This window comes from Falco biarmicus, chromosome 7 (genome assembly GCF_023638135.1).
Source record: "Falco biarmicus isolate bFalBia1 chromosome 7, bFalBia1.pri, whole genome shotgun sequence".
In the NCBI taxonomy this organism is placed as follows: domain Eukaryota; kingdom Metazoa; phylum Chordata; class Aves; order Falconiformes; family Falconidae; genus Falco; species Falco biarmicus.
In genome coordinates, this window is record NC_079294.1 from 19899171 (window position 1) to 19915567 (window position 16397).

The window sequence follows — 16397 nt, forward strand, 5'->3', positions numbered from 1 at the left end:
TCAGTGAAATTGTGTTATTGGTGCATGCAGATACATCAGCTTGTAGCATTCATTTTTAGTTGGTTACATTAGTCGGGGTTTAATCCACTTTTGGCTGTTAGATTTGAGCTGGGAGAAGAAAAGGAAACAGAACATGTAATCGGATCAGTTATTGGAGGAATATGTACCAAGCTGACCATTGCCAAGAGCAAAAGGCGATAGAGTAAGCCACCCTAATATGTTTAGATATGAGGTTTTTTTATTTTATGTAAAACAATCTGCAAAAGCCTGGAAGAGCTCTCAGTATGTGTCTATGTGTGCCTGACACCTCTATTTCTGCAACCTGTATTTCTTACTGTACTAAGAGAAGAAGCAGAGAAGTGATTTTTAGGCAAGAAGTTCTAATCAGTCTAGCTCCATGTAAGCTCTGTTTTCTTCCCTGCAAAATAAAGAGTATGGAAGTAGACAATAAGCTGAAATAGCTGACTTGTGAATAGGAATTACGGGTACACGTATTCTCTCCAGCAGAGGTGTACTGAATAACTTGAAGATATCTCATCTCTGAGCTGAGAGATGCGATTTTTGTTCCTAAAGCATACACTTCTTACACAACTGGTTGACAGATGTGACTGATGTTTTTGTTGCATATTTGACTGATCTGTCTCCATAGTTCTTTCTCCAGTCTTCTCAGGTTTGACTGTGGTCTGTGAGCTCTGTTGCAGAGGGCATATAGGTATTTCTTTGGTTAGGCCCTTCCAAGACATCCGCTTTCAATGGAAAGCTCAAATAGGTAATAAAATGTCATCTATGCTAATTCTGTAGTCTGTTAAATATAAATTATCTGCTAATTTGACCATTAATTTGCATAAATAGCTTTATGATATGCAGAGTCATAGATTTAAACTTTTTCAACAGAAATAGTATTTTCAACAAAGACAATCTCGGTCATCTTAATTGAATTTATTATGACTTCTTAGTCTCGTATTTGCATTTTAGTTGAAGAGATAAAACTACATTACTGTCCCAAAACTGCTGAAGATTATATGATATGTCTCAGATCATTACTTACTGTTAAGGTCAAACTCTGTTATGCTTAATACCTGAAACACAAAGATAAGGAGTTTCTGAACATTTCAGGAAGAGTAGTCCTAGGTCTTCTAATTAAATCAGTCTGCAGTGGGTATGTCTTCCAGAAGCTGCCTGGGAGGACTTCCACAGGTTAGGAACTGAACTAACTTTATTTAAATGGAGGCAAAGAAAGGCAGTGAAGCAGCAGAGAATTCGGTGAAACCATTTGGCAGTGAGCCATCTGTTAAGCAACTACAACTACGTCAAAGATCTAAAAATATATCAGTTGGTTTGGGAACATAATGCCCTAACTACAATAAAAAGGCACTTTGAAAACAATCGAAAATGTGTTTTAAAATAAATCGCATTTATTCATATAGCAATGAAATATAAAAAGAACTGCTCTCATAGACATTGTTAGTAAGTCTTGAATAGTTTGCGAAATATTTATTTAATTGTTAGTCTGTGCTTCTCCTCTCTGGAGTAGAAACTACTGTTTTATTTCATTCCCATTGTCTCTCTCTGGTTCCCCCAGAGCATGGCACTTCTATCGTGTGCTGTCTTCCTTTTTGCTTCTGCGTTTCCCTCATGTATTGTCTGGCCAAGCCACCTTGTGCAGTCCTTTCCCCATCCCACTCCATTCCCTCGCTCTACTCTCATTCCTGCCCTTCTGACAATCCTGCTGCTTGGACTGCCTCTCTGCAATTCTGACTTTCCTCTTACGCTTCCTTCTTCTCACATTCCCCTCTCCTGCCTAAACTACAAACCTCTCCTTTCTTTGCAGCCTCCAAACTGGCCTTTCTGCATTTCTGTCTCTCTCCTGATTTTTTGCTTTTACCTTCAAGTGCTTAAACGTGTGTGGAACCCCTCTCTTCCACCTCCATCTTGTGTCTGTCTGACTTCTTTGCACTACCACCTTACACGGAAGAAACTGAGGATACTTCTGTTGCTGTCATTTTAGTATTTTACACAAATTTACTCTGGTATTGTCCACCTGCTTTTTGTATAATCATCAGCTTCAGGTTTGAGAAATCAGTGTATGGCTCCAGTACTGATGAAGGCATCAGTGTGACAGCTGTGAATGAAATCTCCTCGTCATTTTTCCCTGCTTCTGCCCATGTAATAGTGTCGTCATTGTTCTAAGAAAGCCAGGGGCAAGAGCCTTGATCTGTGATTCATTGTGTGCCAACACTATGGCCCCCTGCAGCAGGCAAAAGCTGGCTGATGGTGAGACTACCAAGAAAAAAATCACCCATGAAATGAAGTTTAACAAATTGATTCAGTCTTGCTAGAATACTAGTAAAGTGTGAAGGTGCTGAGTCACTAATTCTTTTAACATTATGCATGCAGGTAGGTGTTGGTACCAGACAAGTAACTCCTGAACTGGGCACAGATGAAAATCTAGTTTTGACATTTTCTTCCACTCTTCCTTCAAACCAGAAAGAAGTATTAGAAAACCTGGCCACCAGCACTTTAGTACATTGTTAGCTGAAACAAAGAGGAGTTGTTACAGGTAGACACAAAGTGTCTGCACATCACTGTGGCACTGCTGATTTCATTCATCTATGTATAACTAATGAAGAGCTGCTTCCTAGTGTGATGGTGATTTCAGTTCCTGCACACTGCACATTTTAAGTCATGTTATGTGAGGACATCCCAAGAGTGGACTTTCCAGTGGCTGATTTCAAGAGCAGATGTCATTGTAAAAGTCATTTACTTAGCAGCAGCCTTTTTTGGTTACATCCACCCAGTCAAGCTGCAAATATGAAAACAGGAAGCATTCCCCTGTTTCTAGAAGTCTGCCTGCAGTAATAAATAATAAGCATATGTATTTTGAAACAAGTATTTTTAGAAACTTTTGTTGAGGGATCTACTGCTGTGTGGACTTTCTGCCCTTTCAGATTTTGTTGCTTAGTCTATACATTTTTAATAATCACATTGCCTGTTAGCAGTGATATTTTGTGAAGGTCATTTTTCTTGTGAAGTTGGAGAATGGACTTGAATTTCATTGCAGGACTCCCTGAGCTGCAGGACTGTTGTTTATGGAACTCTCTTGCATCTTGTACTACCTTTGAAGCCTGTTGAGAATTTTTACTTAAGATATCTTCAAAGTGTCACTGTGCTCAAGGGCAAAAAAGAAATCTCAAAATGCACTTTATATTTAAAACCAGTTTTGAATAGCTTTGAAGCATGGTATTAGCTGAAAATAAAAGGCATAGATACAGACTTACTATGTATGCACACACAGGGAATTCCACATTTCACCAACTTTTTCATTGTCAGCAAAGTGTCCCTTTACTATTGCAATGCCTTTTTCTTCTACACTGTAAAAAATCATCAGGTCTGTGTATAGTCTTAAGAATTTTTAATGTGATTGGTAATTTAATACCTCAGCAGATATCTTTAGGCAATCTCCCTCAGTGGAGAGGTTTTAGTTTTGTCTAATCATTCCTAACCTGGTTCTTCTCATTTCCCCTGTGTAGAAATACAGTCACTGGGTTGTATGTATATGTCTTTTCTGTTTCTGAGTAGAGGATGGCAGATAGATTTCAAGCATAGACACTATGCTTGAAATAAAAGAGACTATGGTGTCAGCTATGAAATTAAAGTTGCTTGGTTTTATATAAACCAAAGTTCCTGCTTCCCACAGCTGAGCACATACCAAGTTTGCTTGTTAATCAAAGATCTGAAGGTTTACTTGGTAGCTGTGTCTGATGTCATCTGATACTAACATATTCCCTTAAAACATGCTAAGTGTTTGTGACAGTGTTTGAGAATATGGGCACTTGAATATCTGTGCTGTTCAGAGATATTTTTTTTCCGTTCTGTTTATTGCTTCCTGTAAGCATTTTAGCTGTATAGCTAGTATAGGACTCCTGGATCCTTCTTATAGGGATGCCATTGGATTAATTCTGTCATTTTTCTTCTCTGTTTTCCTATTTGTAAACTAGGAACTTGCAAAAGTACAAGGATATGATTTATATTTTAATCTTTCCCACAAAATAATTTGTCTGGTTTTCTTCCGTTTTATTCTTTTGCTATCTCAAACTGTCAAGAAAATTTAGGTTATTCAGAGTGTGTGTATATTTAAGATGTGCTTCTCTATTACTATTTTGATAGCTGTACCATCAAAGCATTGTACTTTGGCTGGATGTTTTACAATGAATTTCACAGTTTTATGAGCATTACTAACATTTTAGTTGTGCCAAATAACTTAGAATCTTGTTTCAGAACATGAAACAAGATGATTCACTGGAAAGCAACTGCTGTGAGGGAAATGAAGGGAGGGTAGGGCTATAACCTGCCTTTGAGGTGTTATGTCCTAATAAAGTTAGAGGTTGGGAGACTGGATGGATTGTGTTCGAGAAAATTTGTGTTAGGAAGTAAGGACAAAAGGTTGTGCACGTCCCAGAAAAATAATTTTCCATCTCATTCCCTGTGTGGAAAAAGGACTAAAAAGACAAGAACTTTCAGACTCTGCTTCCAGGCTTCTCGATGCCCACTGCATATGGACCGCTTGTGAATAAAAGCCACCAGCCTGTTTGGAACTGCTGTTTTGCTGACATGATCAAAAGGGAAGGCCTCAGCCTCTGGCCATTGTCATTACCATTGTACTACTTTCCTGCCTGCCTGCTACATGGGCTTCCCTTTGCAAATTTTGTTTTCTGTATTCTGCACAGACTGATTCACCCTTCTCATGCCTGGGAAAATCTCAACAGGAAAATGCATATGAGGTTGATGAGGAAGAGAAGTCAGTTACATTTGGTCTTTCTTTGCTTATTCCCAAACATTTTTTTCCTTTCTGTTAGAGGGAGTTGTTGTTACTTATGTGATGTTGGTTAACATTTCCTATACATAGAGTCCTGAATTGTAACATTTTCTATAGGGGTCTTTACAGTACAGCTAACACTTCTTCCCAACCCCTTGTCTTTCCCTAATTTATACAACCGAGATAAATTTCTTTAACATATTTCAGTGTTGAGAATGTAGCAACGACGTCTCTTGGCAGAAACAGAAAAAGGAGATACTCTTACCCAAATTTTAGCTGGTTTCATACTTTTCTTGTCCTTGCACTTCTTCACTCACTTTGCTATTTAATCTTTGATTGCAGGCCACTAAAGAAGTAATAGAGCGAGAAGCCCCAGGGATGGCCCTGGCAATGCTGATGGGATCACTTAATGTTACTCCTCTGGGCATGCTCTCTAGGTAAGACTATTTCCTTCATAATATGAAGTGAACTATTTCTTTAGAAATACACATTGTCATGAAATGACTGTACCCAAATAACTGAAGTTTGCCATTGTTACAAGGCTAGAAGTGTTATCTTCAGAGATGTGGCCAAATTCCAGGAATGGTAATTACATTCTTTCATTTAATTCCCTTTGTTGTCTCCATTAGACATTGTACCCACCTGTATTTTCTGTGCCAGGTTATTAGTGATATTGATGTATGCTGTTAACTGTCTTTTTATCCTAGAGCTGTGGCATTTTGGTGGTGTATGAAGAATTCTTCTATATGTTGTTCACCAAGTACTAAAATGCCTTGTTTAGCTAAAAAAAATAATCTTTGATAAGTACAAATGTTTTGATATTGCTTTTATTCCAGTTTCAGCAGAAGCTGTCTAAATAAGTTAAATGGCATTTTAACCCATAGTTTCAGATATAGTACTTTAACTTCTAGAGTTTGGTATTTCCTACTGAATAATTAGTAACATTTTCTGCCCGTTGTTTCTCTTTTTATCAGTGACATCTCTTGTTATCCCGTATTTTTTCCTGGAGCTGATCTTTATTTTGTTCCTTCAATTTTACCTCATTTTACCTACGATAGACTTAGTAATATCAATACCTTCCAGAAGTTAGTTTGTGCTTGCACATTATTTCAAGGTAACTTAAGAAACAATGGCTGTTACAGGTCTTTTATTTAATGCGGGTATAACAAGAAAATAATCATGCTGGTGAGGCCGCGTCTCGAATCCTGTGTTGAGTTTTGGGCCCCTCGCTTCAAGAGGGACATCGAGGTGCTGGAGCGTGTCCAGAGAAGGGCAGCGGAGCTGGTGAAGGGTCTGGAGCACAAGTCTTACGAGGAGCTGCTGAGGGAACCAGGGTGGTTTAGTCCAGAGAAAAGGAGATTCAAAGGGGACCTTATTGCTCTCTACAGATACCTGAAAGGAGGGTGTAGCGAGGGGGTGTCAGTCTGTTCTCCCAGATAACAAGAGAAAATGGCCTCAAGTTGTGCCAGGGGAGGTTTAGATTGGCTGTTAGGAAAAATATCTTCACTGAAAGGAAGCAATTGTCAAGCATTGGAACAGGCTGCCCAGGGAGGTGGTTGAGTCACCATCCCTGGAGGTACTTAAAAGACATGTAGATGTGGTGTTTAGCGTATGTGGTTTAGTGGTGGACTGGGCAGTGCTGGGTTTATGATTGGACTCGATGATCTTAAAGGTATTTTCCAACCTAAATGATTCTGTGATTCTATGATAGAAGAAATAAGGAACTTTCAGATCTGCAACTTCGTATTGATACTTCTGTTTTTAAAGGACAATTAGGTAAGAGGTTTAAGTGATTTGACAAGGTGTTTTAAAACTTTTCATAAAATGCATCACATATCTGAAAGGGCAACATTACCAAGTTAACACCTTCAGATTCTGTCCAAATTAGCAAGTATTTTCATTTTTTTTAATCTGATATTGTTTTTATGTCATAGCTTGTGTTTATCTGAAGGGAAGGGATAACAGAATGATACCACAAGGAGAGGAAAGGTTAATGTAGCTGTTCCATTTCTGATCAAGAAAAGGATAGCCATTTAGATGACACTACATAGTTTGATTTAGGGTGTGGTGTGATGAGGATGGGTGGAAGGATGTTGTAATGGTAGTGGAACCAAAACGGATTGCAGCCTGAACCTTCCGTCCACATAGAAAGAAAATGTCCCTTAAACTACAGTCACATTTAATAGTAATTGTCAACAGTAGGGGGAGATACCATTACAAAGATACTGCATGCAAACATGTTAGACCTTAAAAAATTTCCCAGTGAAAATTTTTACTTCGGGCCTAAAAGCAGTCAGTGTGCAAAACGCCATGATTTTTATAACGCTGTTCAGATCATAAAGTCAGATCGTACATAAAAATTACAAAATTACGACATTATGGTTTCTTGTGCAATCTCAGTTCTGCATGAAGCACATGTATGTTATGGTTACTTTTTTTGTAGAATTCCTCTGCAAGTGCTTAAGGTGAAGGAAGGACATTTACTTTTCTTCGGTTTGGTTGTCCTATATCACTTCTGGTGCTCTATTCAGAATCTTCTTTGAATGCAGACTCACTCCTCTGGGATTTTTCTCGCATCATTTGTTATTCTAAGACATAAATTGTTAATATATTTTCATATAAAATTCTGCAAATTGAAATGGTTTTATAATTCCCCCCCTTACAATGAGAATGAAGGCACACATTGAGAGGTCAAAAACATACACTAATTTATAGGTACACAGAAATGTAGATCTGAATTTTTCAAAGTATTTAACATGAAATATAATTTTCCTAAGCATATTTCTCATTGATTTCATTTTGAAATAAAGTTCTGATGCATAATTTTGCATGTAATTTCTTTGACTTTTCAAAAACAAAAGCAAAGGTTCCGTTATGCAGTATTAAGCTGACACTTCTATGAGTCACCTGCAGGTTTGGAAATGTTAGGTCAATTGTGTTGAATTTTATCACATGAACTTTTAAACATTCTTAGAAGTTATAGACTCTTTCCCTGACTATGGGCCGGCATTAGGAAGTGGTGAGTTCTTTTGTAGACTGGAGTCACAGATATGTACACCAAATGAGGGGCAGCGAGACTCTCATAGTTCAGATTCAGTCCCAAGGTCCAGCAGGGAGTATCTTAAGAGCATCACAGAGTCTTTCCTGAAAGCGTTTCCTTTTCTTCCCTGTGAGCTTCCAAAACTGTCCTTGTCCCAGAATTACCTGTTCCCTCTCCCTTCACCTGTCAACTACCCATGCCATGCCAGTCTTTATTGAGGTTTTTTAAAGCACTCTGCCTCCATGCCCATCTATTCTGCTTTTACTGGCATAATTTCTCCCCAAGGAGATCATGTTTTTTTTCCCAAAGAGATCATGTTCTCCATTACAACTTCTGAATCAGACATCTATTTCTTTCCTCCCACACCCATTTTTTTTTTCTTTCTCCCACCCCTGTTTTTCCTTCCACTCCCTTACTTGTATTTGTATTCTTCTTTCTCAGGCGGCTTTGTTTTTTCTTAAAATTTCTGTCCGCTGCATCACAAGGCTGAGGATAACATGAGACCCACAGGATCACCCTGAACTGTTCTACATTTGGAGGAATATCATTAATTTATGTCTCAAATTAACCAGAAAACATGCATATTTTGTGTGCTTTTATGTGGTGAGCACACACACTATTTTTTTGCAAGCCATTCAGTTCTTGGGTACTTTTTCTTACTTTTGCATGCTCTTGAGAAATTTCTGGCAGCTCGATTTCTGTCTTCAGCCACTGGATGTGATTATTGGCAGCCAAAACTTGCATCTTTGAGGAGAATGGCTGCTGGTTTAGTCCTTTTTTATTATTGGTTGGTTGTACAGGCCATTTAGCTTATAATGTTTGAAGCTATTTAAAGCAGAATCAAAGAGCCAAGAAGATTATTAAAGGAGCTATCTGCCAAACAATTCCACCTCTTTTTAATTCCTCTGTGGATAATTCCTATTTCTTTATTTTGAATCTGTCACAAACTGTATCCCACATATGGCTTTTTCTGGATCAAGTTTGCAGATTTGGCTCCTGCAACAAGAGTGAATGAGCACATTTCTTTAACTCAGGTGCTTCATCTTTGTATTGCAGTAGCACATTCTTCAACTGCCTAGAACAACAAATACCTTGACTGAGGGTATATAGTGTGCAAGAAGTGAGTATGGGAAACCAGAGGCTAGAGTCAGGCAATATTCAAACTGCCAGCTGAAAATAAGACTTTTCTTCAGGCTGGCTTGACTGTGATATCAAAAGGTCATTTTGTGGCACAAAAATAGTCTCTGTGCTATTTCATTGTGAGCATTATGACAGCTGTCACTGGAATACTTGCCACCCTGCTAGAAAATGCCATGCTACCAATAAATAACATTAATCACTAAGAATTGTTTCTATAAGAAGAAATCGAGGGATGTTGGCTACCCCACAAACTGTGTCCTTTGGCTCAAAATTTTTGGTAATGACCTATCAAGAAATTATTTTCTTTTCTATTGTGTTTTCACTTATGGCTCATGTGTGTGTTTGTTAAAGAGATTGTTATGCAATTTATCTCAACTGTAGCCTCTGTATCTTTGTGGTTTGGTTTTTGTCCTTTATTTTTTTCTTCTCGTTATATCCAAGCCCTGGATTTTTCACCATTGGTTTCATGAACAGTGGAGAAAACAGGAAGCACTCTTTACAAACTCAAGACAAAATCCAGTACTTGTTTTTTTTAAAAAAAATATTTAGCTAAAAGGAGGAAGAGGCAAACTCTGAACAGCAGAAAGCATTCAGCACTTGGGTGTTTTAAGTTCAGCCCTGCATCAACACCAAAAGAATTTCCTAAAGACATAAAATAAAATAAAATCTTTCATCTCTGATAGCTGTTTTTGTCTCTTTTTTTGAGGGGGGAGGAAAGACTGATGGGAAAAATTACATATTAATTACATAAGTGCAATTTTCACTTGAGAATTGCTTCCCTCTGTGCTTTTCTTATATTGCATATTTTATAAAAAAATAAGACACATTTGAATTAATGCAACCAGCATGACTTAGTGTTTTTACCTGGCAAGGGAAATAGTTTTGCCACTATCAATTGTGTTACAAAGGAACCATGTGTATGAGCAAATAGGCACCCTTATCAAAGAATGTATTGGATACGAGTAAACAATAGAGTGAAGGGAACAAATACATCTAAAAGAGATGGAAATCTAGTCAGTGTTTGTACTGTCAATTAAATGTTAGAATCTGTCAGCCTTGTTTGATGCTTTTTCAGCTCAGCTTCTCCTGAGCTGTTTTATGAGAACATGATCAGCAAATATTTCTAGATGTTGGAAATTGAATTTACAAATTCTGGTAAATAATAGAATTTATCCTAAATGCTCTGTTCTTATTTCTACAGCGGAGAAGGTTGCATACAAGGATTTCACTCTGGGTTTCTTTCTTTTCAGACCTGTTTGTGGAATCAGAGGGAAAACTCTTATAATTAATCTGCCAGGTAGCAAGAAGGGGTCACAGGTAAGAAGTGTTCTTACTGATGTGCTACTGAGGACCCATGATGAGTAGCTCTCATTGCTCTGAATGGTAGAGAGTACCCATTTCAACAAATATTACAAAAGTGAATTGAAATGCATATTTCTATAACTGAAGCACTATATTTCATCACTCTCAGTCAGGGATGATACAGTTCAGATCTGACTGAAGGTACTGTGTGACCAGGACAGCGTTACATGGAGTGCCAGAGAGCACTCACTGTAGCAGGCAGCGCTAATGGAGAGTCTGATGGTCTCTTACACTTCTTCCTTCTCTAGCCAGCCTGTACCTGATCCCTGTGTTATTTACAGCTTTCAAGAAAGCATTCTATTTCACACAGAAGTAAGAGGAAGGCCTTAGTGTATGTTAGAACTTGATGGAGTATGAACAGTCCTCGTTTTAGTCAGCAAGAGGGGAGAAAAAGGAATGCAATTTTTTAGAGTTTTAGGATTTTTTTAAAACCTTTTGGATATGAGTATGACTTTACAGCCTTTATACAGTTTGTTTTCTTCATGCCTTTTGTCTCAGTTTGGACAGAGGAGTAAGGCTTTATGTTTTTATTCATGCTTACTTTCTGACTGTAAAGCCAAGACAAGCACAATTAAACATCATGAGGAATTTTTTTGGCATGTGTTAGTAAGGCTAGATCTCTCCAGTGCTCGCTCTTCTGTATGGTTGGCTGATAGGTCCAGAAAAACAGCCTTCTCCACACAAATACTGCTCACTGCATGGTGGGCTGTACAACCTGATACAAAACTGATAAGGTAGATCCCCCATCAATCACAACAACACATTTCTCCAGGGCTCAGGCTACGTCAGTGGCCTTGTTAAAAAATGTCTTTACCTCTGGCCTCTAACAAATGCATACTTGGCAGTTCATCAGCGTCTTCTGACCCAGTAGGACCCACTCACAGAGGAGACAGTACTAATGTGTTTGGCAGCACAGCCCTGCAGTCACTGTTGCTTGAAGTCTCTGGAGATAAATAAAGAATGTTTATGTGAGCTGTCACCTGGAAATTGAAGAGGAAATGTTTTGAATACTATTATCTTAAGCAGCCATCACAGGTTTTCAGATACATTGTCTACTTGTTTCAGTTCAAGGACTCAGCAAGCACTCCTATGATTCCACCATTCCTTAGAGCCTTTTTAGGAAATCTAATGAGGCACCCTAATTGAAAAGAAATTAAAAAGCCTTTAAAACATGCAACAAGTATTGGAGGATGGTGGAGCAGGAGTATACCGACTTGCGAGTCTTCCGGTTAGGAGCGGGAAGTCATATGCATGTACATGGCTGCACATCTTAAAGACCTGGTACTCCAGTAAGAAGATTTTTTTCAGAAATCTATACTTCTTTTGTTGAATTATGCAAGAGATAGAAAAGCCTGCACTCTCTAATGTTTTTTGTTGTGTTCAGTGGCACCCCTAACATGCTAGGTACAGAAAAAATTGTCATTTTCTGCCCTGAGGCATTCAGACTGAGAGAGTAAGTAAATTATAGAAAGAGGATGAGGAAAAGAAATGACAAAATGTTATTAAGTAATTTAACAATAGTTTGATATATAAAAAAATTTTTGCTGGAAAAGAAAAAAATGTCATATGATTTCATTATACAAGGAAGCTTTTTATAAACAGATTTATTTGTTCCTGTCATGGTGATACTCTCTGTTCACAATTTATTCTAATATGAAACTTCTTTAATCTATCAGATTTCAGTAAAGATTTTGAAGATGAACAGTACAGAAAATTGTTCCATAATGGGATCTTGGGAACCAAATAGGACGGTTGTTACCAGGAATTTCTCTCATTTCTCTCTTTTATGACTTGCTGATTTCCTTTCTATTGTATTAATACAATCATACCAGAAGCTTCTATAAAGCTGTGAAATTGCAGTATATATGTATTTCATTAATAAAATATTAAAAAATCAATAGAAAACAGCAGCAGCATAAATGCTTCATCTCAAAAATGGACACAATGCATGCCAAAAGTGTTTTCTCCATAGACCATTTCTGTGGTGTGTACCACTGAACCAAGATCTGTAGAATGCTTCCATTTTTGTGTTGTTCTGGTCTGGTTTCTTTTCTTTTAGCTTTGCAAAAGCTATTTAAGGTTATGAAAGAGGGCAAAGTGTGAAATTACCAGATGCTCATTGAAGTCAGTGAGTCTGTGGCAATTTTCATAATTTTACTAACAGTCGCCTAAAACGATGAGATTTACAAATGACATGAGAGTACTTATTGGGAGCCTATTCATCAACAGTCAAGCCAGTAAGACGTTTATTTCAGTGGTAGGAGTGCTGAACATGCTTCTCTAATGGGTTAATCATTAATGTACTTTTTCATTATTATTGGTCAGTTCACAACTTGTCCTTGTTTAGCACTTACTTGAGGTTTGCTTTTTTACTGAAGTAATGATGGTTGTATGCTTCAGTATTTTAAAAATAATGCTGTGGAGGCACAATAACTCTGAGGTTTGCAGTTAAATTATAATTATTTTGTTTACAAATATATTTTAATATATATTCATTATATACAGCATCTTATGCTCATCCAGTTTACTCCAGTTCTTCAGAGTGCCAAATTGAATGTTTAAAGAATTTATAAATCTATGAAGTAGACTTTTCATTACTCTTAAAGGAGCGACTGAAAGGTAGGTTCTTATTTAGAAGCTTTGAGGAAATACAGTGTTTGTGAGTCATGTTTTTGACTTACAGAATGGTTTATGTAAACTCCAGTAATTTCTGATGGATAGTTTGCTCTTTATTTTGTTTACATAGTCATTTTTATTTATTGCAAATACTTGTTACAGTATCTATTTACAAAATATTTATTTTCTGGATGCTCTTAAAATGTTGGAATACATTTTTTAAGATCTTCCTTATGCTTCAGACAAAACCGAAAATGAAGTGCAACAAAAGGAATAATGTCAGCTTTCTCTGTCAGTCAACTTGTATGTTGCCTGACTGCACTACCATGGCAATCGTGTGACCCTGCCATCATTTTCCAATAATTTGATTTTTATATGCAGTCTGCTCAAATGACATGAGGAAAACTCTTTACTGAGGTGCCTGAGAGGAGGATGAGAGGCAATAGTCATAAATTGAAGAAGGTAGCTTCCAGCTGGATAAAAAGAAAAGAAGAAAAAAATCACTTTAAGGGTAATTAAGCATTGAAACAGGTTGTCAGGAAGGGTTGTGGATTTTCTGTTCTTGGATTTTTTCAAGACTTTGCTGAACAAAGCACTCGGCATCCTGTCTGAATTTCATATTGACCCTGATCTGACTAGGAGGCTGCAGTGTGTGATGTCCTGAGGTCCCTCTTTGATTTGAGGAAATATTAGCATATTTTAGCAGCAGAGGTAGCTGTATGTATGTGTGCCCATTACAGAACAAGAACAGTTACACGGCGTCTGCATTTTTGCTTTCTCCAGCCATACAAAATAAACTTTCTAATTGTTTTTAAGATCGTAGAGTAAGAAGAGGTTTGAAAAATGGATTCTTTATGAATATTTTTTCTGAGTTACATAAAGTTATATCTATATTATATCTGTATTATTTATATACACTAAACATCGGTATACTTTGTCATTCTTCCAGTATATTGGATAAGTCCATAAATAAAAAAAAGGGATATAATTATATAGAACTGTAATTATGAAAACCCTTATGAATTGTTCTCTTAATTGTGAAGGAATATAATAGGAATGATTTGAAGCTAATATCCCTGCAGAGGTAGAGTTAATGTTTTCAGTCTGCGTTTTTTTAGCATTCTGCCAGCTGCTGTGAACTGGTTTCTGTATTATGTATTCATGAAAATTTAACTCTTGTTTTCTGAAGTTTTAATCCAATGTTAGCTTCATTACAGTAGCCATGTTGTACAACTTACTATATTTGCATGGATAAAGGCAACAATATGTAGTATAGTCCCCAGTTTTGGTTTTGAATTTGTTTTTTTTACCCTCTGTGAGCAACTGCATAAGGGCATTTAAGGTTTCATTTGTGATTGGGTGAAAAGATATATCAAAATCTCGAATATATTTTAATTAAGAGTAAATCTGAAAAAATCCCTATTTATTTCTGCGGGTAACTTTTCATAGTCATTTCTCTTCTTGTTGTGCATAGGAATGCTTTCAGTTTATACTGCCAGCCCTACCTCACGCCATTGATCTTTTGCGGGATGCCATTGTAAAAGTAAAGGAGGTACATGATGAGCTTGAAGATCTACCTTCACCACCACCTCCTCTTTCTCCTCCTCCAACCACCAGCCCTCACAAGCAGACAGAAGACAAAGGAGTACAGTGTGAAGAAGAGGAGGAAGAGAAGAAGGATAGTGGAGTTGCCTCAACAGAGGACAGTTCTTCTTCACATATAACAGCAGCAGCCATTGCAGCAAAGGTGAGTCTGGCTTGGTTCCCTGAGAGACCCTTTAGTTTCTATCCCAGGTACTTTACACCAGTATTCATTTACATGTTAAGAGTATACATTGATATCCGTGTGGTCAAACAGATGTATTTTAGGTATGTATGTATGAAATACAGCTTCTTAAAAATGTATGAATCGTGTTTCAGTAGGTGATTTTGAATTTCAGTGGGAGATACATTGTTATCTTGACGATAACATGCATTTTTATGATACCATTCTGTTGTGACAATTTTTAGTGGGTTTTTTTAATAATTCAAAGTACTCACACACTCGAACATGCAAAGTCCAGTAGGTGTCATATTAAAGAATCACAACAAGATTTTCTAAGCCATAATACCTATTTTGAAAAGAAAATACTGATTTCTAAAAAGGTTGATAAAAAGTGTGACAGATAGGTAGCAGGTTAAGTAATAAGCTATCCAGACTACTCTATTCCAGTGTGCGTGTCTGCATAAGAGAGGTGAAATTCTGCCACAAAACTAAATATTGTCACATTGTCTTTATAGCCTTGATTTAGCCAGTAATCATAGATCAACACTACTCAAACCAAAATAATAAATTTGAGACCACAAAAGGAAAAAAACCAGATAATAGTTGCTCAAATTCTATGTTTTCCAAAGAAATACCTTATTATTTGAAGCAGTATATAAATACTTACTTAGTTTTATGTCTTTGCTTTTCAAATGGAAAGACTATGTATTCCTGTGTGTTTGGAAAAGTTGTTTCCCAAACTGCTTTGCTCTGTATTTACTCCACAAATTATGCTTTTAATTCCTGTTATGAGAACTGAAAGTCTAAGTAACTCAAAATTATCTTAAACAATTTCTAAACCAAAGCAGCAACATTCTAACTCCAGAAATGTGAATTCAGGTCTGAGACATCTTGACATTTCTAAGACAGCTGCAGCTGGAGATCATCTCCTCATGTACAGAAAATCGTGATTACATGTATCTTTACAGGGATGAATTAAGGTAATTACCATTTGCAAGTTTCAGTTTTTATTAATGCAAATTTTAAATTGATTAATTTCTTTTGATATAGGCACAGATAAATATTATGTGCAATTTTTAAAGAAAGAAAATATCTGAGATCTAAACTGGCTGTGTTCATATGAGCTTGGCATTTCAGTGTCACACTTGTTTTCACCTCATTCCTTTTCAGTCATTTGCTTGTATAGTTTCATGTTTTCCTGTCACTGTATTCATAGCTGTTCTGTGTTGTGCATTAGAAGCATCCATCCTACACCAGTTCAGCTGTTATCATGGCAAAAGGTGAACAGCCCATCCCCGGTCTCATCAGTTATTGCCATCACGCAGCAGGCAGTGCAGGAGAACTGGTAAGAGACACTTCCAAGAGGCTTTTGCACTAACAGTAGCTAAAAATACACTGCCTGCCTCCTAGTCTACTGTGTGAACAGACAGTGTTACTTATTTTCTTCTAACAAAGACGCATCAGTGCTATCTTTCAGAGAACATGCTACAGAAAATACTGTTTAAGATACAGGGCTAAATCAGGTGAAGTTCCTGTGCATTTTCAATTTGAATCATTTGGCTGCTGAGATGATCATGGCTATAAAACCTGTGTTTCTGATTAGTCATCTGCTTTATCATCTAATATACTCAATAATTGAATATAATTAGAATAATCTC

At 37.1% G+C, this 16397-nt stretch overlaps 1 protein-coding gene across 9 annotated transcripts in view; it reads left to right on the plus strand.

Moving 5' to 3' along the window:
* The window catches only part of GPHN (gephyrin), a 296958-nt gene that overhangs the window by 174677 nt on the left and 105884 nt on the right, over positions 1–16397 (plus strand). For 6 of the 9 annotated variants that reach the window (XM_056345747.1, XM_056345749.1, XM_056345748.1 and 3 more), the window contains 4 exons: positions 5159–5253; positions 10247–10313; positions 14449–14721; positions 15977–16084. In XM_056345747.1, coding sequence (XP_056201722.1) covers positions 5159–5253; positions 10247–10313; positions 14449–14721; positions 15977–16084 — 543 coding nt within the window. The remainder of the gene's footprint in view (positions 1–5158; positions 5254–10246; positions 10314–14448; positions 14722–15976; positions 16085–16397) is intronic. The other 3 variants (XM_056345751.1, XM_056345754.1, XM_056345755.1) reach the window with 1 other exon arrangement.